The sequence below is a fragment of the Saccopteryx bilineata genome, chromosome 10, assembly GCF_036850765.1.
Source record: "Saccopteryx bilineata isolate mSacBil1 chromosome 10, mSacBil1_pri_phased_curated, whole genome shotgun sequence".
Lineage (NCBI taxonomy): Eukaryota > Metazoa > Chordata > Mammalia > Chiroptera > Emballonuridae > Saccopteryx > Saccopteryx bilineata.
Genome location: NC_089499.1, coordinates 19,037,375 through 19,065,308, shown reverse-complemented (window position 1 = coordinate 19,065,308; position 27,934 = coordinate 19,037,375). Strand labels below are relative to the sequence as shown.

The 27,934-nt window shown below is 51.6% G+C and overlaps 1 protein-coding gene and 1 non-coding gene across 2 annotated transcripts in view; both read right to left on the bottom strand.

Moving 5' to 3' along the window:
• Positions 1–27,934, bottom strand: part of OSBPL10 (oxysterol binding protein like 10) — a 295,305-nt gene that overhangs the window by 18,567 nt on the left and 248,804 nt on the right. The window contains exon 7 of the mRNA XM_066244416.1: positions 17,165–17,314. Coding sequence (XP_066100513.1) covers positions 17,165–17,314 — 150 coding nt within the window. The remainder of the gene's footprint in view (positions 1–17,164; positions 17,315–27,934) is intronic.
• On the bottom strand, positions 5,838–5,913 carry TRNAD-GUC (transfer RNA aspartic acid (anticodon GUC)). The gene has a single exon. It is a non-coding gene; the product is annotated as a tRNA-Asp (tRNA).

The window sequence follows — 27,934 nt, the reverse complement described above, 5'->3', positions numbered from 1 at the left end:
GGACGAAGAAACTCCTCCTTGGCCCATAGTGGATCCAAGTGGTCGCTCACACACCACACAACCCAAATGCCTGTAACCCAGTGGTTAGGTCACTGAAAGCAGAAGAAGGATGCTCTGAAGCTGGGCTGGAAAGCAGGCGACTCGTTCCCACCGCTGATACGCAAGGGAGAGAGAGCCTGTTTCTCACTGCTCCACGGTGATGCTGCAACGACTAAGTCTCTGGGCGTCAGCATGCCACCCGCTCAGCCGCATGGCCCAGCTCTGTCTGACCTGGAGCTTCTCCCACTGCTCCTCCTCCGATGGAATCACGGTGTTTTGAAGCTGGAAAGCCTGACCTTGACCTGCCGGCTCCTCCTTGACACCCTCCGAGTAAGGGACGAAGAGCCACAGCACTTCAAGATCCAGCAGGTTGACCAAGGTTACGCAGCTGGTGCACGCTCCCTCTTTACATGACCAAGCCTGTCCTTCCTCACACAGTCCCCAACTGCAGAGACGAGCTCTGCAATGGTGTGCAGGGGAGGACGGAGCTGCAGGACTTAAGAAACACACACACATGACACAAGTAAAGAAAAGATGGATACAGGGGACTCCCAGCCTCTAGGACTGAGAGCCCAGATCTCTGCAGCCTCATCGTATTTATTTGTTTCTTTAACCAGTAAGCAACCTAGCAGAGCATCGGCTCGGTAACAGAGAAGGATGATTAGCTAGAACCTTGCAGGTATGCAGGAAATGGCTGAAAGGTTCAGAAGCTTCCATTGAACAATCTTATCAGTGCTTGGGGGTGGGGGGCAGCGTTCCGCCCCCCGCAGGGCTTGGCGTTCCCAAATCCGCACCCAAGACTGGTTGTGAGGGAAGCTTTCTAATCTCCAGCCATCCTCCTACACCCGTCCCCCATGAGAACATTTGCAAGGGGGCACATCCTGTAACCCTGCCTCCGCTTCGGCTTGCTAAGGCCCTTCCTTACCAAGCGCATAGACACAATGGAAGACACATGTCCTGAGAGAAAGACAGACAGACAGGGCATGAGATGAACGAAGCGCAGAAATCTCAGAGGAAACCAGACAAAGCCCGGCCCGCTGGCGAGAGGAGGTTGGTATCTTTTCAATGTTCTTCTATCTTTCATTTAGAAACTGTCAGGAGAAAACGGACCTGTGTTAGGCAAAAAGGCAGCCAGATGTAAAATTGAGAATGTAGCACAACCCAAGAAGCACAAATAGACCCCCAAATGTTAACATATCTGTCTTCGTGACAGAACTGAATGACTTCTACTTCTTTTTTCTGAGTATCTTTCTGCTTTGCTTTCATAATGCGCTGGAAGAAGACACATTATTTAAAATACAACTATGCAAGTCAGAAGAGATTCCCTACTTTTCCTTCTGCCACAGCTTGACAAAACTGAGCATCTGCCTGCTCAAGGGTCTGATCTGACCAGGAGATGTACACGGGGGCTCAGAAGGGCCTTCTGGTGCCATTGTCACTGCTTCCTGTGTCTCTCTGTGGGACAGGTCATCCCTCAGCAGCCATGGCCACGTGCCCTGGGGCCTGCCCTTCCGGGCTGCCACACTCCCCACGGCCTCCTGCCCCTCAGGCGGGTGATGGCAGAGTAGGGGGATGACATAACCCCAATCACTCACCCAGAGTCACGCCAGTTCTCCCGAAGGAACGCCCCCAGACAAGATGCACCGGTTAGGGGCTGTGGGTTTAAGTAGGTTCCAAAACCCCCTCCTAAAGGCTAAATCAATTAAAAAGAAAAAGAAGCCACAAATGTCCACATGGCCTGGCTATTCCCAAACTACTCCACTTCCTGCTGTCTCCCTTCCGGGGCCCGGGGCTCTCTAGTCAGGAGGCAGGTCAGGACACAGCATGAGTATCTGCTCCTGGCTCCGAGAGCACCTTACCCTCAGAGGACAAGGGAGAGGAGAGTTCCCTGGACATAAGACCTGGGAAGGCTGGGCCTTCTTCTGTCACTGGTTAATAAATAATGGGGGGGAGGGGCAGGAGGTGGCAGAGGGAAAGGGTGGGACCTCCACTCTTCCTAAAATGACAAGGCAATCCACCAGTCCAAGAACGATCATTAACTTTACATTTGGGAGGGAGCCTTTGGCCGTTAAGAACAGTGCGCACGGCCACTATGGAAAACAGTAGGGAGGTTCCTCAGAAAGTTAAAACTGGAACTGCCTTATGACCCAGCGCTCCACTTCTGGGGATATATTTGAAGACACCCGGCCCTGGCTGGTTGACTCAGTGGTAGAGCGTCAGCCTGGCGTGCAGGAGTCCCAGGTTCGATTCCCGGCCAGGGCACACAGGAGAAGCGCCCATCTGCTTCTCCACCCCTCCCCCTCTCCTTCCTCTCTGTCTCTCTCTTCCCCTCCCATAGCCGAGGCTCCATTGGAGCAAAGTTGGCCTGGGTGCTGAGGATGGCTCTGTGGCCTCTGCCTCAGGCGCTAGAGTGGCTCTGGTTGCAACAGAGCGACATCCCAGATGGGCAGAGCATCGCCCCCTGGTGGGCATGCCGGGTGGATCCCGGTCAGGCGCATGCGGGAGTCTGTCTGACTGCCTCGTTTCCAACTTCAGAAAAATACACACACACAAAAAAAGATACCCAAAACACTAATTGAAAGAATCTATGCACCCCTATGTTCACTGCAGCCTTATTTACAATAGCCAAGACACGGAAGCAACCCAAGTGCCCATCAGTAAACAAGTGGATAAAAACAAAGCTGAGGTTCACATATACAATGGAATACTCCTCAGCCATAAAAAAAGAATAAAATCTTACTGTTTGTGACAGTATGGATGGACCTAGAGGGTTATTATCTTAAGTGAAATAAGTCAGTCAGGAAAAGATAAATACTATGATATCAATTATATATGGAATCTAAAGAACAGAAAAAGTGAACAAACAAAATTGAAACAGACTCAGATACAGAGAATTGACTGATGTTGGCCAGAGAGGGGGTTGGGGGGCTGGGTAAAAAAGGGGAGGGAATTAAGAAGTACAAATTGGTAGGTATGAAATTGTCACAGGGATGTAAAGCACAACATAGGAAATATAGTCAATGGCACTAAAAACTATGGTGTCATGGGTACTGGACATATCGGAGGAACACGAAAGGAAGGAAGGAAGGAAGGAAGGGAGGGAGGGAGGGAGGGAGGGGAGAGGACGGGAGGGGAGGGAAAGGAAGGGAAGGGAAAGGAAGGGAAAGGAAGGGAGGGAGGGAGGGCCTAACCAGAGGGTGGCACAGTGGATAGAGCATCTGATCGAACTGGGACGTGGAAGACTCAGGTTTGAAACCCTGAGGTCATCAGCTTGAGCACAGGCTTAAGTAGCTTGAGCGGAGGCTCACCAGCTTGAGTGTGGGATTGCTGGCTTGAGCAAGGGGTCATTCGCTCTGCTGCTCCCCCCCCCCCCAGTCAAGGCACATATGAGAAAGCAATCAGTGAACAACTAAGGAGACAAAGGAGCTGCAATGAAGAATTGATACTTCTCATCTCTCTCCCTTCCTGTCTGTCTGTCCCTATCTGCCCCCTCTCCTCTGTCACAAAAGAAAGGGGAAGGGAGGAGAGGGGAGGGGAGGGGTGGGCAGCGGAGGGGAGGGGAGGGCCATGCACAGCAACCCCTCAGGAAAAGTACAGCTGTGGCACTAACCGGCCTCCCAGCTCCTGCCACACCATCTTTACTTCCCCACACCGCAGCCAGGGTCTTTCTTCTAAAATCTCAACAAGAGATAAAGTTGAATCTGGGCTCCACCTTCAGTCTCACATCACCCCTCACTCCCGGCCCCTAGTCCTCCCAAGTCCTCCTTCCCCTAAACACACATTCACCCCTATGTCCCTTTTCGGCCCTCTCTCTTGCCTTGTCTAAATGACAGCTCAAGGGTAGCCTCCTCTATGAAGCCTTTCCCAACAGCTCCTGCTCCCAAGGCTAAGCCAACAATGCCCTCCTTCAGATCTTCCCTGCACCCCCCCCCTTATCTCCCTTAGCACCCACAAGGCTATTAAAGCTATAAAGAGCATGGGGACAGTTGGGAAACTTTTATGTTTGGCCATATAGGAAATAGTATTGCATCAATGATAAATTTCCCAACTGTGACAAACGTATTGTGTAAGAGAAATGCCCCATTGTTCAGAGACACCCGTTGCAACATACTCTTAAATAGTTCATCAGAAAATAAACATATACACATATATGCACCTATATGTGTGGGGTTGCAGAGGGAGGGGAGAGAGAGGGGAAGAGAGAGGGGGGAGAGAGAGGGGAGAGAGAGGGGGACAGAGAGAGGGAGAGAGAGGGGGAAAGAGAGAGGGGGAGATGGAAGAGGCAGTGGAGACGGAGGGAAGGAAGAAGGGAGAAAGAATGCCAAGTGGCAGATAAAGGTGCATATGGGAGTTCATTGTACTGTTCTTGCAACTCTACTGTAGATCAGAAAATGTGCAAAATAAGAAGTTGGAGAAAAAAAGGAAAAAAGGCTCTACTCAAGATGCAATACCTGAGCGATTTCCCAGGACAACCCTCCCAAAGCTGCGGACTCCGGGGGGACGGTCGCACGGCTGGCGCCAGGTCCGCCCCACGGGACACGCACCCCGCGCTCCACGATGGTGCTGGGCTTTGTCCGAGAGGAGAAAAGCCAAACACCTGGAGAGGCGGCGGGGCCGGGCCGGGAGCGGAACGAGCATTTCCCCTTCACCCCCTCCGAGTACAGTCAGACGGTGCGTGTGCCGAACACCAGACAGATGCTCCTCAAAGCCAGCACCTGAACACTCCGGGCAAGACGTCACACTTTTCATTACAGCAGATTCTTCTCATACACTCTTCCGGCCTTTTTCTTTTTTTGTGCCATTGCAAATAAGTCACTTAATCATCTGTTTCTTGGGCAGTGGACACCGCAGACACACAGCCAAGCGTTGGTGAGTACTAATTGGGCTGTCTGCCTCCGACGGAGAGGTGAGTGATGGCCCAGCTGTACAGACGACGGCATCCAAATGGCTAGAATCACTGCTGCAGATTTACGGAGCCATCAATAAGAGCTGCCTTCTCTGCCATTAACATAATTAAGACAATGAACTACTTTGGGGAGAGGGGGGAAAAAGAGACGATAGACACTCGGGACTCCCGAGAACAATTAATTACATTTACAGCTGCATCAATCTAGAAGTAAATAATATTCAAGCTGGGCCTTTAGAACTTGGAAATAATCAATCGCCCATCAAGAAATTCAAAAGGACTCCTGGGAAAAGAGACAGTCCCTTCCTCCCAACAGGGAACACAATAGCTTTCTGCAAAAAAAAAAAGGCCCAGATTGGGTGCAATGTTCTCCAAAGAATCGTTAGTTCCCTTAATCTTGAGAATTATCTACAGAACACTCTGTCCTTAGACTGGCAAACCTGCCCAGTGCAAATAAGTGAGCAAAGAGAAACCAAGACTGATCCAAGACTGATCTGAGACTGATCTGTGTAATCTTTTAAAGAAACCGGGGGAAATAAACATACACACACACACACACACACACACACACCCCTAACAGATCATTCACACAGCCCAACCTTTCTTTTTTTTTCTTTCTTTCTTTTTTTTTTTTCTTTTTCTGAAGCTGGAAACGGGGAGAGACAGTCAGACAGACTCCCGCATGCGCCCGACCTGGATCCACCCGGCACGCCCACCAGGGGCTACGCTCTGCCGCGACCACTCTAGTGCCTGGGGCAGAGGCCAAGAAGCCATCCCCAGCGCCAGGGCCATCTTTGCTCCAATGGAGCCTTGGCTGTGGGAGGGGAAGAGAGAGACAGAGAGGAAGGAGGGGGGGTGAGGGGTGGAGAAGCAAATGGGCGCTTCTCCTGTGTGCCCTGGCCGGGAATCGAACCCAGGTCCCCCGCACGACAGGCCGACGCTCTACCGCTGAGCAAACCGGCCAGGGCAACCTTTCTTTACTTAGCCAATCCAATCCGTGTGGCTCCCTGGAGTTTCCTTAAAGTGCCATCTCCCTTTACACCCACCTCCCCAAGCATAGAACATCACCAAGGGCATCTATTAAAATTTTTGTCAGATGGAAAGACTTTGAAATAAAATTTTACTTTTTCCTAGAAGATATTTACTCCCCACAGAGACAGACAACTGTTGAAATCACCCCCCATGTCCCCCGGAGTCCCCGAGCTGGGTCCGCAGAAGGGAGTTGGAAGCTGTGAGCTGAGGGGTCACCTCTTGGCAGCTTCAGCCACGTGCAGTCGGGCAAGCTCATCTCTCTAAGGCTCACTCCCTCAGCTGCAGAACGGGGACAATAAGAAGACGGCCTTCCTAGGTCTCTTGTGAGTATTAAATGAGAGAGTAAATGAGCTCTGTGTCTACCTAGCACACAGCAAATGCTCACTCGCTGCCAGGGGTTGTTATGATCAGGGACCAGCATCCTTGTCTAGAGACCAGGGGAAGATAAAGACAGCAGAAATGAGACACAAACTGGCCCCATCATATGTCAGTGACAAAGCTGAAGACTAAAAGCAAGTCTCCTAATGACCAGGGCAGCCTCTGAGACCACCTCTGATGCTTCTGCAAATAACCAGTTATTTGAGAAAAGAGAGATATTAATTATAGAAAGCAAGAACAGTGTTGTAAGAATGTATGAAAACCACATATAGACCCCAAGCCCGGCCCAGTGCTTTTGGGATACACATTCTCAATAACCTGGGGGCAGGTACAACCAGTCCATTTTATCGATGAGACAACTGAAGCCCATAAAGGTTTTGTCATTTTCAGGTGGCTAAATAAGTATAGAGTTGGAATGTGAACCCAAGGGGTCCAGCATAGGCTTGGTCATGGCCTATGCTGGACCCCTTGTCCTCAGGAGGCCTGAACAATCACCATCACTCACTGGAACTCTTTCTGGAAGAAGAGGATTAATGAGATCTTCCCGTGTGCCCAGGAAGGGAGCATGGTAATGACACACACTGCCCCCTGGTGGCACAGATGTATACAGACAAGTTTAGGGCAGCCAGGCCACTACTATCTTGGACAAATATGATATCAATACATGGTCACCGAAAATGATTTGACGTTCGGTGATGGGCACACAATGCAATCAACAGTTCAGATGCTATAGAGATGTTCACCTGAAACCTATGTACTTTTAGGGATCAAGGTCACCTCATTAAAGTTAATTTCTAAATTAAAAAAAAGGCAAACATTTGAGGAGAGGTAACAGGCTTTGGTTGACAGTATATTAATAACAAGATTCGGAGAAATGAGCTGAATTCTTCAGAAAAGGGAAGTGGAAGCAACATCTGGCAGATGGAAGATCCTGAATACCCACAGCTGTGCCTGGGGCTTCTTCCCAGGGTAATCCCTGGAAATTCTGGCTCTTTCCATAAAAATTCCCCCTTATATAAGGAGGAGCTTGAGCACAGCCATGTTCATCTTTGCATATTGTGACTGGCCTGGGAAATTCTGCCTAATAAAATAATTCAATCAAAGAGGAACAAATTTTGTATGCTCAAGACGTCCGCTGTAGCAGAACCACAAGAAGGCATAGAGAAATAACAGGACCAATCATAGCTGGTGAACAACTACACGACAAGGCAACAACGGGTGGAACGGTCCACATCCATTAAAGTGCACACAGGTGGTGATGATGTTCTTTTCCCGCAACCTGGTGGTGACTACATGGATGTTTGTTGTAGTGTGACCGAATCTGTGAGATCTTCCAACATCGGCAATCTGCTCTTCCCAATCTTCCCCTTCTTGGTAAGAGGGGTGTAATCTGTTACACAAGTGGCCCTCAGTGGACCATAGCTCCTGGAACTCACACTCTTATACAGTTGTCCTTCTCTTTAATCTGGCTGAACCCGTGATCTGGTTTAATCAATGGAGTAGAAGTGCCACGTAGGCCAGTTTGGGGCCAGACCTTAGGAAAGCTAATCAGCTTCTACTTTTGCTCTCTTGGAAGCTTTGAGCCACCATGGAAGACCTCTGGCTATCCGGCTAGAGAAGCCATATGGGAAGAACACCTGGAGAGAGAAATTTCCTACAACTCCACAGAGAGAGAAAGGCCCGGCATGCCAGCGAAGTCTAGCCTACGACCAACCCACGCACCAGCTGACGACAACAGGCACACAAGTTACCATTGGCAAGACCAACAGAAGAACTTCCCAGCTGAGCCTAGCCCTGATTGTATAACTGTGGATAAATACAACAGCTATTGTTTTAAACCACTACATGTAAGGTGGTTAGTTACTCAGCAGTAGATAATTAAAACAAACAGCAATTCTGATTCTGATTATTATTATTACTCTAGTTGCACAGGTCAAAATCTTAGTCATTCTTTATTCCTCTCTCTCAAATTCCACATCCAATACATATGCAATAGGATATTCACATCCTATTGGTACTACCTTCTAAGTACTTCCAGAATGTGCCGCTGCTACCCAAACACTGTATCTCACCTCCTCCCTGTGTCTATCTACCCCCTCCCCGCTGTCTGCACCCCACTGACCCCTGCCCGAGTCCACCATCCACACAAGAGTCAAAACAATCTTTTATAAATACAAGCAAGGCCACGTATTCCTATGCTCAAAACTGTCCAGCAGCCACAGGGATCACTCAGAATAACATCCCAAGTCCTTGCAATGTCCCACCAAGCCCTATGATCCAGCCCTCGCTGTCTCTTAGCTTCTGCCAACAATGCCCAGTTCACTCTGATCCAGCCACACAGATCTCCTTGTTCGGTCCATCCTGGGCCTTTCACTGCTGTCCCCTCTGGACAGATCACTCTTCCACTAGATAGTCACAAGGTTGACTCCCTCATTTCTAATCTGGTCTGTAATCCAGCGTCACCTGGGAGACTCCTACCCTGTGACCAGGTTATCCAAGAGGCCAGAACCCACCCCCACTCCATTCCCTCTCCCCCTCCCTGCGTGGTCTGTGTCTCTTCACTGTACTTCTCATCACCACATTCCTTTCTCCTCTCTTGCTTATTGTCTGTCTCTTCCCACTACCACACAGCTCCGTGAGGGTGTGGATTCTCTTCCCACTACCACACAGCTCCACGAGGGTGTGGATTCTCTTCCACTACCACACAGCTCCTCTCTTCCCACTACCACACAGCTCCGTGAGGGTGTGGACTCTCTTCCCACTACCACACGGCTCCGTGAGGGTGTGGACTCTCTTCCCACTATCACACGGCTCCACGAGGGTGTGGACTCTCTTCCCACTACCACACGGCTCCACGAGGGTGTGGACTCTCTTCCCACTACCACACGGCTCCGTGAGGGTGTGGACTCTCTTCCCACTACCACACGGCTCCACGAGGGTGTGGACTCTCTTCCCACTACCACACAGCTCCACGAGGGTGTGGACTCTCTTCCCACTACCACACGGCTCCACGAGGGTGTGGACTCTCTTCCCACTACCACACGGCTCCGTGAGGGTGTGGACTCTCTTCCCACTACCACACGGCTCCACGAGGGTGTGGACTCTCTTCCCACTACCACACGGCTCCGTGAGGGTGTGGACTCTCTTCCCACTACCACACGGCTCCACGAGGGTGTGGACTCTCTTCCCACTACCACACGGCTCCGTGAGGGTGTGGACTCTCTTCCCACTATCACACGGCTCCACGAGGGTGTGGACTCTCTTCCCACTACCACACGGCTCCGTGAGGGTGTGGACTCTCTTCCCACTACCACACGGCTCCGTGAGGGTGTGGACTCTCTTCCCACTACCACACGGCTCCGTGAGGGTGTGGACTCTCTTCCCACTACCACACGGCTCCGTGAGGGTGTGGACTCTCTTCCCACTACCACACGGCTCCGTGAGGGTGTGGACTCTCTTCCCACTACCACACGGCTCCGTGAGGGTGTGGACTCTCTTCCCACTACCACACGGCTCCGTGAGGGTGTGGACTCTCTTCCCACTACCACACGGCTCCGTGAGGGTGTGGACTCTCTTCCCACTACCACACGGCTCCGTGAGGGTGTGGACTCTCTTCCCACTACCACACGGCTCCGTGAGGGTGTGGACTCTCTTCCCACTACCACACGGCTCCGTGAGGGTGTGGACTCTCTTCCCACTACCACACGGCTCCGTGAGGGTGTGGACTCTCTTCCCACTACCACACGGCTCCACGAGGGTGTGGACTCTCTTCCCACTACCACACGGCTCCGTGAGGGTGTGGACTCTCTTCCCACTACCACACGGCTCCGTGAGGGTGTGGACTCTCTTCCCACTACCACACGGCTCCACGAGGGTGTGGACTCTCTTCCCACTACCACACAGCTCCGTGAGGGTGTGGACTCTCTTCCCACTACCACACAGCTCCGTGAGGGTGTGTGGACTCTCTTCCCACTACCACACGGCTCCACGTGGGTGTGGACTCTCTTCCCACTACCACACGGCTCCACGAGGGTGTGGACTCTCTTCCCACTACCACACGGCTCCGTGAGGGTGTGGACTCTCTTCCCACTACCACACGGCTCCACGAGGGTGTGGACTCTCTTCCCACTACCACACGGCTCCGTGAGGGTGTGGACTCTCTTCCCACTATCACACGGCTCCACGAGGGTGTGGACTCTCTTCCCACTACCACACGGCTCCGTGAGGGTGTGGACTCTCTTCCCACTACCACACGGCTCCACGAGGGTGTGGACTCTCTTCCCACTACCACACGGCTCCGTGAGGGTGTGGACTCTCTTCCCACTATCACACGGCTCCACGAGGGTGTGGACTCTCTTCCCACTACCACACGGCTCCGTGAGGGTGTGGACTCTCTTCCCACTACCACACGGCTCCGTGAGGGTGTGGACTCTCTTCCCACTACCACACGGCTCCGTGAGGGTGTGGACTCTCTTCCCACTACCACACGGCTCCGTGAGGGTGTGGACTCTCTTCCCACTACCACACGGCTCCGTGAGGGTGTGGACTCTCTTCCCACTACCACACGGCTCCGTGAGGGTGTGGACTCTCTTCCCACTACCACACGGCTCCGTGAGGGTGTGGACTCTCTTCCCACTACCACACGGCTCCGTGAGGGTGTGGACTCTCTTCCCACTACCACACGGCTCCGTGAGGGTGTGGACTCTCTTCCCACTACCACACGGCTCCGTGAGGGTGTGGACTCTCTTCCCACTACCACACGGCTCCGTGAGGGTGTGGACTCTCTTCCCACTACCACACGGCTCCGTGAGGGTGTGGACTCTCTTCCCACTACCACACGGCTCCGTGAGGGTGTGGACTCTCTTCCCACTATCACACGGCTCCGTGAGGGTGTGGACTCTCTTCCCACTACCACACGGCTCCACGAGGGTGTGGACTCTCTTCCCACTACCACACGGCTCCGTGAGGGTGTGGACTCTCTTCCCACTACCACACGGCTCCGTGAGGGTGTGGACTCTCTTCCCACTACCACACGGCTCCACGAGGGTGTGGACTCTCTTCCCACTACCACACAGCTCCGTGAGGGTGTGGACTCTCTTCCCACTACCACACAGCTCCGTGAGGGTGTGTGGACTCTCTTCCCACTACCACACGGCTCCACGTGGGTGTGGACTCTCTTCCCACTACCACACGGCTCCACGAGGGTGTGGACTCTCTTCCCACTACCACACGGCTCCACGAGGGTGTGGACTCTCTTCCCACTACCACACAGCTCCGTGAGGGTGTGGACTCTCTTCCCACTACCACACAGCTCCACGAGGGTGTGGACTCTCTTCCCACTACCACACAGCTCCACGAGGGTGTGGACTCTCTTCCCACTACCACACAGCTCCACGAGGGTGTGGACTCTCTTCCCACTACCACACAGCTCCACGAGGGTGTGGACTCTCTTCCCACTACCACACAGCTCCGTGAGGGTGTGGACTCTCTTCCCACTACCACACAGCTCCGTGTGGACTCTCTTCCCACTACCACACGGCTCCGTGAGGGTGTGGACTCTCTTCCCACTACCACACGGCTCCACGAGGGTGTGGACTCTCTTCCCACTACCACACGGCTCCGTGAGGGTGTGGACTCTCTTCCCACCACCACACGGCTCCACGAGGGTGTGGACTCTCTTCCCACTACCACACGGCTCCGTGAGGGTGTGGACTCTCTTCCCACTACCACACGGCTCCACGAGGGTGTGGACTCTCTTCCCACTACCACACGGCTCCACGAGGGTGTGGACTCTCTTCCCACTACCACACAGCTCCGTGAGGGTGTGGACTCTCTTTCCACTACCACACGGCTCCACGAGGGTGTGGACTCTCTTCCCACTACCACACGGCTCCGTGAGGGTGTGGACTCTCTTCCCACTACCACACGGCTCCGTGAGGGTGTGGACTCTCTTCCCACTACCACACGGCTCCGTGAGGGTGTGGACTCTCTTCCCACTACCACACAGCTCCGTGAGGGTGTGGACTCTCTTCCCACTACCACACAGCTCCGTGAGGGTGTGTGGACTCTCTTCCCACTACCACACGGCTCCGTGTGGGTGTGGACTCTCTTCCCACTACCACACGGCTCCACGAGGGTGTGGACTCTCTTCCCACTACCACACGGCTCCACGAGGGTGTGGACTCTCTTCCCACTACCACACGGCTCCGCGAGGGTGTGGACTCTCTTCCCACTACCACACAGCTCCACGAGGGTGTGGACTCTCTTCCCACTACCACACAGCTCCACGAGGGTGTGGACTCTCTTCCCACTACCACACAGCTCCACGAGGGTGTGGACTCTCTTCCCACTACCACACGGCTCCGTGAGGGTGTGGACTCTCTTCCCACTACCACACAGCTCCACGAGGGTGTGGACTCTCTTCCCACTACCACACGGCTCCACGAGGGTGTGGACTCTCTTCCCACTACCACACAGCTCCACGAGGGTGTGGACTCTCTTCCCACTACCACACAGCTCCACGAGGGTGTGGACTCTCTTCCCACTACCACACGGCTCCGTGAGGGTGTGGACTCTCTTCCCACTACCACACGGCTCCACGAGGGTGTGGACTCTCTTCCCACTACCACACGGCTCCACGAGGGTGTGGACTCTCTTCCCACTACCACACGGCTCCACGAGGGTGTGGACTCTCTTCCCACTACCACACGGCTCCACGAGGGTGTGGACTCTCTTCCCACTACCACACGGCTCTGTGAGGGTGTGGACTCTCTTCCCACTACCACACGGCTCCACGAGGGTGTGGATTCTCAGTGTTCTGCTCCAGCTGCACTCCCAGTGCCTAGAAGAGTACTCAGCAGATGGAGTGCTCGTAAATACACGTTAGATGAGCAATGACTAATCAGTGCCTTTTATATCCCTGAAAACTAGGTAAAATGGACATAAGCCGCCAAGCTCAACATTGCATTCTGTGGTGCTCTCTCGCTGGAGCCCAGAGCTTAGCCTAGCAGCTACTCCAGCATGTCCTGAACACCACACCACCTGCGTCAAACCCTCCGAAGGTTTCCCAGCAAGCTCACCCTCCTTTACCTGGCTCACAAGGCTCTGCAGCACCTGACCCCGGTACACACTGCAGGTTCAACCGTGCCACTCACCAGCACACGCTCTGTCCAGCCCCCATGCTTTCCCCTCTCTGGCTTCGCCCATGCTGCTCCCTCTGCGAACAATGCCCTTCCACCTAACCCTCCCACTAATGCCCACTCATCCTTCAAGCTCAACCTAAATGCCCCTTCCTCAGAGAGCTCTTTTGTGGCCCTCCATCTTCTTTAGTTCCTCCTTTCTCTCTTCTGTTCCTTCCTAGGCTACCCACAATTTGTGGAAATGTACATTAGAGCAGTGGTCTCCAACCTTTTTTGTACATTAGAGCAGTGGTCCCCAACCTTTTTTGGGCCATGGACCGGTTTAATGTCAGAAAATATTTTCACGGACCGGCCTTTAGGGTGGGACGGATAAATGTATCACGTGACCGAGACAAGCGTCAAGAGTGAGTCTTGGATGGAACAGAGGGAATCTGGTCATTTTTTAAAAAATAAAACATCGTTCAGACTTAAATATAAATAAAACAGAAATAATGTTATTTATTCTTTCTCTGCAGACTGGTACCAAATGGCCCACAGACCGGTACTGGGTCCGCGGCCCGGGGGTTGGAGACCACTGCATTAGATGTTTTCACCAGCAACTTGGGTTATGGAACCACAGCTGAGAATAGAGGGCCGACAAGGGTACTTCCGGAGGCAGGACCAGCTACATTCTGTGTGGGGCCCGGTGAAAAATGAAAAGGCAGATTCTCTTGTTCGAAATTATTAAGAACTTCAAGACAGTGACAGGCATTAGACAAAGCAGAGAGACTTCAGAGCAGGGGTTGCTGTGTGACCCCTCTGGCCACATGCCCATGAAACTGCCCTGTCCGGTGACCACAGTTAATTGACTAAGTCAAAATGTGGACCTAGGGACCCATGTCAGGCTGGTGACTTGTGAGGGCACCGACATGGGTCACCTCCTCAAAGACAGGCAGCACGCTCACTTCACACCTCACAGCAGACCTTCATCCTTGAATCAAAGAACGCTCTACCTCTCAAGCGCCTGCTCCTCAGACACTCTGCTCAGGCTAAGATCTTCACCTGACAATTTAGCACACGCTTAACTTAATGACCTGGGCAGGAACCAAGGAGAGAAAAGACAGTAAGGAGGCAGAATTTCGGTGCCCTTTATATGACGCAGGGCAGCAGGAGCCCACAGACCTTATGTGACGCTACAAGGTTTACCTCTTCCATTCACAAGTATTCCAGCTTCTCAAATTCCGCCTTGCTTTGTGAATAGCAGCTTCTTCCAGTATGTAAGTTAATAAACTACAGACCGGACAAGCTTGTCTTTCACACGGCCTACCGAGTATTGAATAAACCCAACATGTGCTCTTTTAGGACTAGACCATGGCTCTAGAAATGCAAAGCAATCAGATCCCAACAGAATAATAAGATACACTGTTCTGATTCCCTTATTTTAAAACAAGAAAGCTATATACCGTGATTGATGTCTCCGAGAAAGTCAACCTGCCATAATCCAGTCCCTCAGTAATTTACTGTGTTTCTCCACATCTGACTGGACAATTTCAGCTACTCGGAGAGTGTCTCTCCTATATCATTCATGATTCCACACCAATGGGTTACAAATATTGTTTTAAATACGACCCACAAGAATTCGTTTTACCTCGTGACCCAGTACACATATATCAACAGAAATAAAAGTTTCAAGTGCAATGCATTGATATTTCCTATTGTATTTTATTTCCATTTTTAGAAATGATCATCTGACCCAGTAAATTGGTTTTACAACCTACTCAACGTGTCATGAACCTCAGTTTAGAAATGGGATTTTTAGATCCTGCTGGTACCCATATTCCATCCTCTGGTTCTTAACTCAAGCTCCATCTGAGCTGTCTACACAATCCACAAGAATAACAAAGAGCTGGCTTTTTCAAAGGCAAACATTTAAAATGGTTCCTCCAGCAAAAGGGACATGAGCATTCTACAGCCTGAAGACTCAAATGAAGAGAATGCAGCACAGCGTAGGGCAGGTGTCCACAGCCCGGCGGGCAGAGCTGGGGGACCGGGCACGGGGCGGACAATGGCAAGGTTAGCGAACCTCCCAGGTCAGGCCCCCTCCACATGGGTCTGCTATTTTGTTTTAAAGCGGTACAGTCTTGCAGCGTACCAGACACACTCATACTCAAACAGATAAAACCATTCCAAACGAAAGGCTTTTCTGTCATCCTTGAGGCTCCCGACTCCTCTGTCTCCTATAAATGGTCAGTTTCCACATCATCTTCCTCTTCAAAGACTCTCTCATACCCACCCCCTCTCTCACCCCCTTTTCCTCTGGCCTCCAGTCCAGTCTGAGGTGAATTTGAGGATTCTGGACTCTTCGTTGCAGCCACACAAGCCAGTGACCCTCAAGGTGGCTTCCGCAGGCTGCGCCCTCAGTGGCTCTAAGCAATCAAGGACATCCGCATCTTTCTGGCTGACCTTCAGAACCTAGAACATCCATTCACAGCACACACACACCCGTCATGTTTCTCCACCCACCCACCCCCAATAGCTGCTCCTCTACAACACACTCCGCCCACCACACAACACAGCACCTCCCAGGGGTAAGAATGACAGATGCCTAGCACAAGTTCAGCCCTGAGCAAGGTCTCTACACAGGACCTCTGATTCTCACACTGCCTTCCAGGAAGGCAGCAGGACAGCCAAGTCCAGGCACTCTACCCCCCACAATGCCCCCGACGACACCTCAGGACACTGGATGAGGTCCCTCAGGAAGAATCCCGGCTGAGCGCAGCACCAGGAAGTTAGCTGCATGTGTGCCAACCAACGGGTCTATTTCTTCACACAGGGACAATGAGATCTGGACCACCAACAAGGTTGCCTTTTGGGGACCAGCTGTGAAAGCCAGTGACAGCAGCAGCAGGTCATGACTCGGTGTGCACAGTGGCCTCACTCCTGTTTCCTCTCTGAGGCCACTGTGCCCTATCTATCTCTATAGAGCATCTGGAACCTATAGAGCAGGGGTCCCCAAACTACGGCCCGCGGGCCACATGCGGCCCCCTGAGGCCATTTATCCGGCCCCCGCCGCACTTCCGGAAGGGGCATCTCTTTCATTGGTGGTCAGTGAGAGGAGCACATTGACCATCTCATTAGCCAAAAGCAGGCCCGTAGTTCCCATTGAAATACTGGTCAGTTTGTTGATTTAAATTTACTTGTTCTTTATTTTAAATATTGTATTTGTTCCCGTTTTGTTTTTTTACTTTAAAATAAGATATGTGCAGTGTGCATAGGGATTTGTTCATAGTTTTTTTATAGTCCGGCCCTCCAATGGTCTGAGGGACAGTGAACTGGCCCCCTGTGTAAAAAGTTTGGGGACCCCTGCTCTAGAGCATCTAGGACACAGCAGGGAACAAATACCCTATCCTGAGTCTTCCTTATCTCATTCGCCTTTTCTGACGCTCTCCCTGCCCTGGGAGAGTCACAGCTCCCGCCGGGAAGCAACTGCAAGGCTCGTGCTCTGAGGACGAGCAGAACTCGCCTTGCACATTACACCTGGACTCCCACTCCTTGGCTGCAATTCTGAGCTCCTCCCCCCTCTGCTTTTCCGGTCTCAGCACAAGGAAAGGAACGGGAGCCGGGAAGGCTCAGAGGCAGAGACGGCACCCAGATAACTGGCCACCAACCCAGAGGGACACACCAACCTTACCTTGGTCAAATCCATCCCAAGTTTGAGCTGTGAAATGAGATGAAGAATTACACTGCGCTGATCTTCCATGACGCCCAGCTCTGTCTCTTCCTTATCTTCAGTGTCGCTTTTTTCATCTTCGGACAGAACCAATTCAGGGCCTGAGTTTGGCTAGAACAAGATCATCAGCAAACATCACTAGCTGGTCCCGCAAAAGTCAGAAGCACAGTACATGAACCCACAAGCTTAGCAACGACAGAGGGAGCCCCATTCTGTCCCAGGAAGAGTTTCTCTACAAGCCAGTACAATTGGCCATGGGGTGGAGGATGACCATTTTGGGGGTGCAGGCCACCTTTAGCTACTGCACATGCCCTCTGATTTCCCATCACCCCCTATTAGTGAACCTGCTGGCCTAAGAACTTTCCCTGACAAAGTTTCCCGCTCTTTAAGAAACTATAACAGGCCCTGGCCAGTTGGCTTAGTGGTAGAGTGTCGGCCTGGCGTGCAGGGGTCCCGGGTTCGATTCCCGGCCAGGGCACACAGGAGAGGCACCCATCTGCTTCTCCACCCCTCCCCCTCTCCTCCCTCTCTGTCTCTCTCTTCCCCTCCCGCAGCTAAGGCTCCATTGGAGCAAAGATGGCCCGGGCGCTGGGGATGGCTCTGTGGCCTCTGCCTCAGGCGCTAGAGTGGCTCTGGTCGCAACATAGCGACGCCCAGGATGGGCAGAGCATCGCCCCCTGGTGGACAGAGCGTCGCCCCTGGTGGGCGTGCCGGGTGGATCCCGGTCGGGCGCATGCGGGAGTCTGACTGTCTCTCCCCGTTTCCAGCTTCAGAAAAATACAAAAAAAAAAAAAAAGAAAAAAAAGAAACTATAACATATAGCAGGGGTCGGAAACCTATGGCTCGCGAGCCAGATGTGGCTATTTTGATGGCTGCATCTGGCTCACAGACAAATCTTTAATAAAAATAATAATGTTAAAAATATAAAATATTCTCATGTATTACAATCCATTCATTTCCTACCGCTTATGTTCATGGTTGCAGTGGCTGGAGCCAATCACAGCTGTCCTCTGGGACAACACCAAATTTTTATTGGATAATGCTTAATGTACACAGGTCGTTATATGGCTCTCACGGAATTACATTTTAAAATATGTGGTGTTCATGGCTCTCTCAGCCAAAAAGGTTTCCGACCACTGACATATAGTAACGAGCCCCCTTCACCTTGACTGTTCCCAAACAATATTCCCCTATTAACTTGCACAACCCAGGGCACTTTATATGTAACACAGATTCTTTTGTTTTTAAGTAAAAGTCTGATACCCCGGGGAGTGACTGAAATTATGTTGTTTATGAGAAAATTTTACTCTGAGACTTTCTCCTGTTTCACACCAATTAATATCACTCTAGCGAGTGTAAAACAATGACTCGGGTTGGCATTGATTCAGAGAGGGAGACAAAAAATGAAAATGAAGAAGCAAATCTCTGATGTTATAATAATGCTGAAATACATGCTAGCCAACTGGCCCTGCTCTCCTGGATGCAAGTTCATTAATTCAATTGCATGGTTCTATTTTTCCAATGACATAAAAAACAGGAGAGTTAATCAACAAAATGAGAGAAGGGAATGACTGAGCATAAAATCTTTCAAGACCTAAGAATCAAGAACTCAGGCAACCAAGTAAAATTGTCCTGGGAATTCTGTTGAAAAAAGTAACCCTGTTCCACTGATCCACATTTATCTGTGTTCTTATGGCCCTTGTTTATATGCAAGCAAAATCACTCTGCACAAAACAGTAAACAGTTGTTTCGGAGCCTGACCAGGTGGTGGCGCAGTGAATAGAGGGTTGGCCTGGCATGCTGAGGACCCAGGTTCAAAACCCTAAGGTCACTGGCTTGAGCACAGACTCATTCAGCTTGAGCGTGGGGAGGCCGGCTTGAGCATGGTATCGTAGACATGACCCCATGGTTGTTAGCTTGAGCCTAAAGGTTGCTGGCTTGAAGCCCAAGGTCGCTGGCTTGAGCAAGGGGTCACTGGCTCAGCTGGAGCTCCCCAGTCAGGGCATGTATGAGAAAGCAATCAATGAACAACTAAGTGACGCAACTATGAGTTGATGCTTCTCATCTCTCTCCCTTCCTGGCTGTCTCTCTCTCTCTGTCTCTCTCGCGAATGCTAAAGAAAAACGTTGTTTCTGATTATCGATGACAGGTCAGACATAAGGAGCTCACTGTACAGTAACACAGGACCTCAGAGATATTGAATATGAAAAGATACAGACGTGCTCAATATCTCATCATGCTCCTAAACACTCAGTACTGCATTTAACTTTCAAGTACAGCATATAGCAGGAGGACAAGTTTCCGTGTGGAAACTAATGATTTATAAATCTCATTAGATAGAACTGTCTCATTTTATTTGAAGGCACTTCCAATACGCAAAGGTTGCATTAGTGATTGAGGTCGTTTAATTGTCTGGACTAACATACACATGCCGGCCATTCATTCTCAGGACTCCAGAGAGGAAATACTGTACTCCCCCACCATGGGGTAGGCATTTTTTTTAATCTTATTTTTATTAATTTTAATGCAGTGACTTTGATAAATCAGGGTACATATGTTCCGAGAAAACATCTCCAGATTATTTTGACCTTTGATTATGCTGCATACCCCTCGTTCAAAGTCAAATCATCCTCCGTCACCTTCTATCTGGTTTTCTTTGTGCCCCTACCCTCCCCCCACTCCCTCCCTCTCCTTCCTCGCCCCCTCCCCACCCCTCCACCCCACTCCGTTACCATCACATTCTTGTCCATGTCTCTGAGTCTCATTTTTATGTCCCATCTATGCATGGGTTCATATAGTTCTTAGTTTTTTCTGTTTTTTAACATTTGAAATTAGACATTTTCCATAGATATACTACTCGAATTACTCCGAAGTCTTCTCTGAGGAAGCCCGATTCCGGGTGGACAGTGGGGAAGGCTTGGGGATGCCCACGGTGCTTTCCCCCAGCCAAGAGTGGAGTTTCCTCCGCCGTGTGCCTGGTATTCGAGCCTCATCGCAGTGTGTGTTACTGACATCCTCGGCAAGTGGCTTGGCTCAAATAAACAGAAATAACTGAGGCCACTGGACTCCACCCTGGTTCAGAGAAGACGAATTGGAGGGATGTCTGGGGGCTCTGGGCTGCCTTGATTCCACTGGGAAGTCGAGAACTCAAGACACAGTCCCTACAGTAGCAAAGGTACTACTGTTTCTACTTCTTTGTGGTAACCTAGAAGTTGGTAACTTGTATCAGACTTCCTCTCAAACCCGGGGCACCTGCGGGAGAAGAAGGCAATGCCTGGGTATCTTGTTTTGGGAAGAAAATGGACAATCAAAAACAAATCAAGGGCCCTGGCTGGGTAGCTCATTTGGTTAGAGCATCAACTCGATGCACTAAGGTGGCAGGTTTGACCCCCGGTCAGGGCACATACAAGAGACAACCAATGAATACAAAAATAAGTGGAACAACAAATTTCTCTCTCTCTCTCTCTATCTCTATCTCTCTATCTATCTCTCTCTCTCTCTCTCTCTCTCTCCTTTCCCCTCTCTCTAAAATCAAGGGGAAAAAAAGTCAAGGTACCATCAGGGACCCAATCATCTCACCAAGGTAGCCACATTATGAGTGCAATCATTCCTGCTTGAAACTAGTTGTTTTCACAAAGTACTGACTGCAAACTCAACAGTTCAATAGCTCAAGTGAAGCAGCCATAGGCTTTATAAAGCAAAATTCTTCTTTTTGAGAGAGAAGAAGGAAGGGGGGAAGTGGGAGAGAGAGAGAGAGAAGCACCAACTCGTTACACTTAGTTGTGCACCCACTGATTACTTCTCATAAGTGCCCTGACTAGGGCTCAAACCGGTGACCGTGAGGTCAAGCTTGCCCTCAAGATCAGGCTAGTAAGCTTGGGATAGAGTCAGTGACCCCTGGGATCGAGCTGGTGACCTCTGTGCTCCTGGGCAATGCACTATCCAAGGCACCATCAGCCAGGGCAGGATTCTTTCTCCTGAAAATGCAATTTCCTATTTGCCCACAAGCCAGTACATGGGGATATCAGCACCTGCTCACTCACGGCCCCCCTCAGTGCTCTGTGTTGACAGACCAGTGGGACCACCTCCTCCTCCTGCTATACGCTGTACCTGAAAATTAAACGCAGCTTGTTCCTGATTCCAATACATTCCAGGAAGCCTTCAGCAAGATCCTGACATGTGATACTAAGAACACACAGGAATGAAGAGGTGAGCACAAACCTCTCCAGCTCGTCCCGCATCAATCCACGTCACATGTCCTGTGTCTGATGCCGACTCTCAGAGACACTGGCTGCAGCAGAGAGAACTGAGGCTGATACACAAGCCTCAGAAGCTACTCACTCCAAGTGACTTGTGGCCAGAGCTCCTGGGACCCCAAAGTCCTGCCAAGAGAAGACAGGGCATCCCCAGGGAGCCCCACACACATGCCTGCTTGGCTCGGACCCTTAGCCAACGTGTGCCCTGAGCTCAAACAAGGATCCAGCAATATTCTGTCTCCCACCGCTCTGAGAGTTTGCCTTTTCTCTTACAGTATGATTTGCAAAACAATTCACCCACCCAATCAGGGTTTTATTTTAAAACTCTGGTTTCAGTAATCACATTGTTAGTGAACACCTTAGAACAGGCATCCCCAAACTACGGCCCGCGGGCCACATGCGGCCCCCTGAGGCCATTAAGCCGGCCCCTGCCGTACTTCCAGAAGGGGCACCTCTTTCACTGGTGGTCAGTGAGAGGAGCACTGTATGTGGCGGACCTCCAACGGTCTGAAGGACAGTGAACTGGCCCCCTGTGTAAAAAGTTTGGGGACCCCTGCTAGGGGGTACCCACAATTCCAACCGTACCGGAACTCAGTCCATTTGCAGAAAGGTGAGACCGCCCTCTGTTTTGGGTCCAAAACGAGGGCAGCTCGTGGAGACAACAGTGGGACTATTCAACAAGTCAACTCATTTCGGAAGGCGCCAATTGGCAACGTCAATTCAAATGTCAACATCCGTAAAGCCCCTGTTAGCAGGCACCGCAAGCAGTGGAGGATCTGAAGAGCCAGGATGTTGATGGAGTTCTACAGGCAGAAAGCCTTCTTCCCCTTTGGGGTCAAGGGTTTGTTGATTCTGCTACTTTTGAGATAAAATCCAAAACAGTTCTAACCGTCCCTGGCTCTGCGTCTGTTCTCTATAATCTGGCCAACGTGACCACCCACGTTCTCACCTGCCCTCCCCAAGTTCTGCTTCTGTCCTGGGGGCCCCTGTATGCCCACACCCTCCGGTCCCTAGGGATTTCCACTTGTGGAGCAGTGACAACTGTCTTTTTATTATTATTATTCATTTGAGAGAGAGACAGACAGACAGAAAGGAGGAGCAGGAAGCATCAACTCCCATATGTGCCTTGACCAGGTAAGCCCAGGGTTTTGAACTGGCGACCTCAGTGTTTCCAGGTCGACACTTTATCCACTGCGCCACCACAGGTCAGGTGACAACTGTCTTTGAGGTGAACAAGGGGTTTCTCCCTCTCAGAAGAAAACCGAAAATAAAGGTCTCAGCATGCTGAGAAAGTTCGTAAGACTTATGCAAGAAGAATCTTTCAATACACTATCTCCCAGAGATCTTCGCAAATGAGCCAGCCCTGCCGTAAAAAACATACGCAAACTTGAAGACAAAATGGAATTAAAATGTGTTTTAAAGAGAAGTGGGCTTTGGAATAATGAGGTTTTTTAATAAAAACAAAATTGACTCAATATTTCCCATGGCGTGAACACCTCAGGGCATCTGGCGCTACGAGAACCGAGTGACTCATCAAGCCTATTAGCAAACAGGGGGTCGGGACCAGTGAACCTGAGGAGCAGGAAAGAGCCACATGGTGGGCTGGGGTTGGGGGACTCCTTGGTAGTTTAGTAGTGACCTGTGCCCCAGAACAGAAGTTCTTAGTCTGGGTCCTATGGACGCTCCTTAAGGTATCTACCACTGCCCTTGCTATTTTCTATAAAAATTGTATGTCTGGGCATTCTTCTAGAGAGAAGCGGTCCATGCTGTCCTAGGATTCTTAGAAGGGCGTCCTCAGGGACTCTCAGGAACCGAAGGGTCTGAGGTCGTGTGAGAGAGAGCCTCCACTCCCTACGTGGGAGCAGTCTGAGCAGACAGTGGGCATCCGCAGGCGCGCCCTGCCTGGAACCCCACCTCTGCTCTCGCCCGGCAGGGCGCAGCACACCCAGGACCCCACGGTGAAGCCCAGATCAGAAGCAGAACTGTGACTTGTGTGCACCGGTCTTCTCAAGGGGACACCTCTGTAGGGGACACGCTGAACTTGGGCTTCCATCTCTTCTTTTAATCCTTCAATACAAATGTAAATTCCAAGCCAGACTGACATTCCAATCTGTTTTATTCAACACACATATGTAATTCAACTACAGTTTGGGTCGGTTCCAGGAAAAACCATGAAACAGACATTTCTCTTCAGAGTCCATTCATCGCCTTACTGCAGGCTCCACTCCACCCCATGCTCCCAAAATCTACTCCCCGGTCCTGAGCCGCACTCCTGTCTTTCTTTTCGCAGAGTACTTCCAATCCACCCTTCTTTGTTCACAATGATCTTCTTTCTTAACTAAGACCTGGCCTCAGAGACCTGGGGCCAATAGTAGCAGTTGGACCTACTAACGACCTGTTTATTTGTAAATGCCTATTAACCCAGTGTCTTAACTCAAAGGGCTGAACCCTTAGATTTGAGCCATTAGAGGAGAAGCTTGTGCAGTTGCATAGCCAAACCTTGTGGAAGCCCTTTTCCTGTTGAACAGGGAGCAGGTCCATGCTAGAGCCCTGACATCACAGACATGCAGGGGCGAGGGGTCTACAAGGATTAAGGGGGCTCCTATAGCCATCCTCTGCCCAAATCAATAAGCATCAGCAGGAAAACAGAACCCACTGAGTTCAGGTGATTTGTCACTATCCTCAAAATCCAAAAAGGTAAAGCCAGGCCCTGGCCAGTTGGCTCAGCGGTAGAGCGTTGGCCCGGCCTGTGGAAGTTCCAGGTCAATTCCTGGCCAGGGCACACAGGAGAACCACCCATCTGCTTCTCCACCCTTCCTCCTCTCCTTTCTCTCTCTCTCTCTTCCCTTCCCGCATCCAAGGCTCCATTGGAGCAAAGTTGGCCCGGGCGCTGAGGATAGCTCCATGGCCTCTGCCTCAGGCGCTAGAATGGCTCCACCTACAACAGAGCAACGTCCCAGATGGGCAGAGCATCGCCCCCTGGTGGGCGTGCCGGGTGGACCCCAGTCGGGCGCATGCGGGAGTCTGTCTGACTGCTTCCCTACTTCTAACTTCGGAAAAATACAAAAAAAGAAAAAAAGTAAAGCCAGTTAGAGCCAGAGGATCAAATTCCTTCCCAGAAGCAAGCACAATGCAGCTCAATCATCTGAAAGCCTGGCATCGCTCCCTGTACACGGTCACCTTGGCACAGAGTGAACTGAGTCGTACCAAAGAACCTTGGTCTTGAATGACAAGAAGCAAACACTGTCCAGAGAATGTCTTCATGGGAAACCCAGCATGCCGAGAAGAACAGCTGCTATTCTGAGGGCCACAGAAAGGTGGATGTTGGAGGAAAAGACCCAAAGCACCACCCTCAATATCCTCAAATAAGAGAAATGCCACAGAGCACAGGAGTCACCAGGGAACGAGCGTCCTCCTGTGTAACTTACTCCCATCCCCACAACTTCATGGAACATGCAGTGGCATGTAGCAATGGCCACCAGGGCCAGTCTGCCTCTGGTCACGAGGAGATAAGAGTCAACAGAAGTGGGTTTATCAGAAAATGAGAGGTTCTAGAAAAAACAGAAGCGTGAAGTTGAACCCTGGACCAAGGGTAGGGGGCCCGAAAGACTGGAAGAGTAAGTGAGTGAAAGACCAAGGGGACGAATAAATAAACACAGTAACTATCGGAGGAGAGGCAAGGGGTCTGAGTGCCTAAGAGGTCCAAGGGCCCAGGGACCAACTACTGAACCAATTTTTTTTTTTTCAGTTCTAATGATAATGGTGTCACTGTTGTTGACTACACTTATGGAAACCATAAAACCAAGGATTTAGTCCCTTTTACCTCTGGTCTTTTTTTTTTTTTTTTTTTTTTTTTTTGCATTTCAGTATTCACCACTTATTTAACCAACCAAATGATCAAGATCATTACTAGATCCTCATAGAGTATCTTCACGTTAGTAACATTTTACATCCCGAAAAGCCCCGTCTAATAGCCCGAGGTCATGAGAACCGGGGTAGCTGCATTCAAAGACCCAGTCCAGCTTTGTACTCGAGTCAGGAACATCGGCATAGCCTTGGGTACACGAAGACGGCCAGAAGTCCCGCAAATTTCACTTGGTATTTTTGTCCCTCAGCCCCCCAATAAAACATTTTTATTGCATAACTATCGAGTGCAAGGCGCTCCCTATCACGTGGTGGGGAAAGTCACTTCCCCTGAGAACATACGCGGACATTAAGTTTGTTACATGCATGCGAAGGGGCAGCTCCTGATGACCGATTGTCCTCCCACGTTGAGCACAGGCAGCCGCTCTCCTCCGGGACAGTCTCTCTGGTGCCTGTCTCTGAGTCCCCAAAAGGAGGCCATCTGGGCTGAGTGGAGGGTCTCTCGGTTGAATGGATGAGTCCCCTGGCCGGAAGTCACACCGGAGAACTTGTTGTCGGACACACGTCTTTGGATGGTGTCTTGTCCGGCTGATGCCCCTTGGCCCTGACGCAGGACGGCTGTCGAAGGCTCCTCACACGCACTATCATCTCTAGGGAGCCGCGTCCAAAGCCGGCTGGCCAACTGTGCCTTGAAGGCCACCGCCCTATTCAGGGGACCTGGAGGTAGGTACAATGAGGCCACTGTCAGGAGGGGACCCGACGGAGAAGTTGTCGCTCATCCTTAACAGGTTCAAGTGCAAGCACGTCCACCCGGCGGGCCGGCCCCAGCTGCCGTTTCGGAGATGCTGAGTTGGTTGCCACTGACATCACAGTCCCGCGGCTGCCTCCCTGTGGGTGTGCCGGCTGGCTGGCTCTACCCACACATACACACACACCCGGCACACCTGGCTCTCACAGACTGCAGGGACAGCTGCTCTTCCTGAGTAAAGGGGCCGACCTGCAGAAAGGTTCACTTTAAATAAAGCACACCCTGGAAGGCAGAAGGAGGTCAGTGCTGGGGAGGAGAGAAGGTAGCAGGTGGGGTGGCGGGACATTCGTCATCAGCCAAGCTCACCAGGAATAATTAATTATACTGAGAGGATTCAAGGGGGGCGCATTCCCAGGAACTAGCAGCCGTCAGTCCTCAAATTTCCACATGTCTGGCTTGAAAATCACTTTTAAATGAAAATCATCTTTTTTAAAAGAAAGGAATTGAGAAGGAGCAAAGAAAAATCTAAAGAAAGGACACACACCGAAATGCAAGCAGCAGCAGCAGCAGCAGCAGCAGATACAGTCACTCATGGCTTCTGACGCAGAGCAGCGAGACCCTGGCTACCGCATGCAGGAACCGGGAGCCCACGAGCCACGTGCCCGAGTGGCTCCGGCATCAGCCTGCAGCCAGGACTACGGGGAGGGGCACACAAGAGGGGCCCGGGGCCAGGCGCCCCGGCAGATGCTTCAGGACGTTACCTCGATGAGCACACGCGTAGCCCTTCCGCACCAGATCCAGCCCAGGCTGGCCAGACGTCCTGAAAGCAAAGCCGTGTGGGCCAGAGGGGCCCGGGTCACCACAGCCCTCGCTCCGGCAGCCGCACAGGCAGCCCAGGCCACATTCCCAAAGGCACAGGAAGCTCGTGAGCGAGCACGGGGATAGAAGTCACGAGAAGGAAAAGAAAGAGGCCACCAAAACGGAGACCACGATGCCCCGAGCTTTGGGAGGTGGCTAGTCATCAAGGGGGAGCCCTGGACACCAACCGCCAATCACTGCCTCTGACCAGTCAGGCTCGGCGTCCCGTCTGTGAAACGGGGCTGGCGCCGCCCCAGCTCAGAGGACTGCTGGCTGAGGGGCCGCAAGACGAGCACAGAGGGCAGTGGGCCAGCTCCGGGCATGGAGGAAACACCTAGTACAGGGCCACAGCTCTCTGTGGCTTCCACGTGGGCCACGTGGCTGTTCCCGTGGGCATGCTGATCTGGGAGCCACTGTTAAAGCCCGCCCCTGCCGTGCCCCTCCCTCCTCGTCGCAGCACCTGCTGGGAGCTGTGACCCCAGCCCAGGCGCCTTTCCCAGCCCCTCCCCCACCCAGCGACAATGACACTGAGGCCTCTGGTGGCCATGGCCCTGACTCTGAGGTCCCGGATCCGGGGCTGCATCAGAAAGGGAGTCCTAGAAATTTCCAAAAACATCTCAGCCAGGTGTCACATGCAGATCCAGGAACCACAAGAGATAAACACAAACGGCATGGACAGTGAATCGGAGAGACAGGCCACCAACCGGCCCCGGAAGGCCAGCTCTGGTCTGGAGTGACAGGAACAGCAGGCCTGCCACCCACGGCCAGCCACGTTCTCGGAAGGCCCAGGAAAGGTGGAGAATAAACTCTTTGGAGACCCATTCTAGCCTTCTTAGCCTTTGGGAAGAGGAAAAGCAAAGGTTTAAGACATAAAAGACACCCCCCCCCCTTAGAGTGGGCTGAGTGGTGAGCAGGCAGCAGGCCGGAGAGAGTTACCACCACCCCAGCCCACAATTAGCAAAGCACCACACTGATAGCACATATATAAGGACGTTTAAGATATGG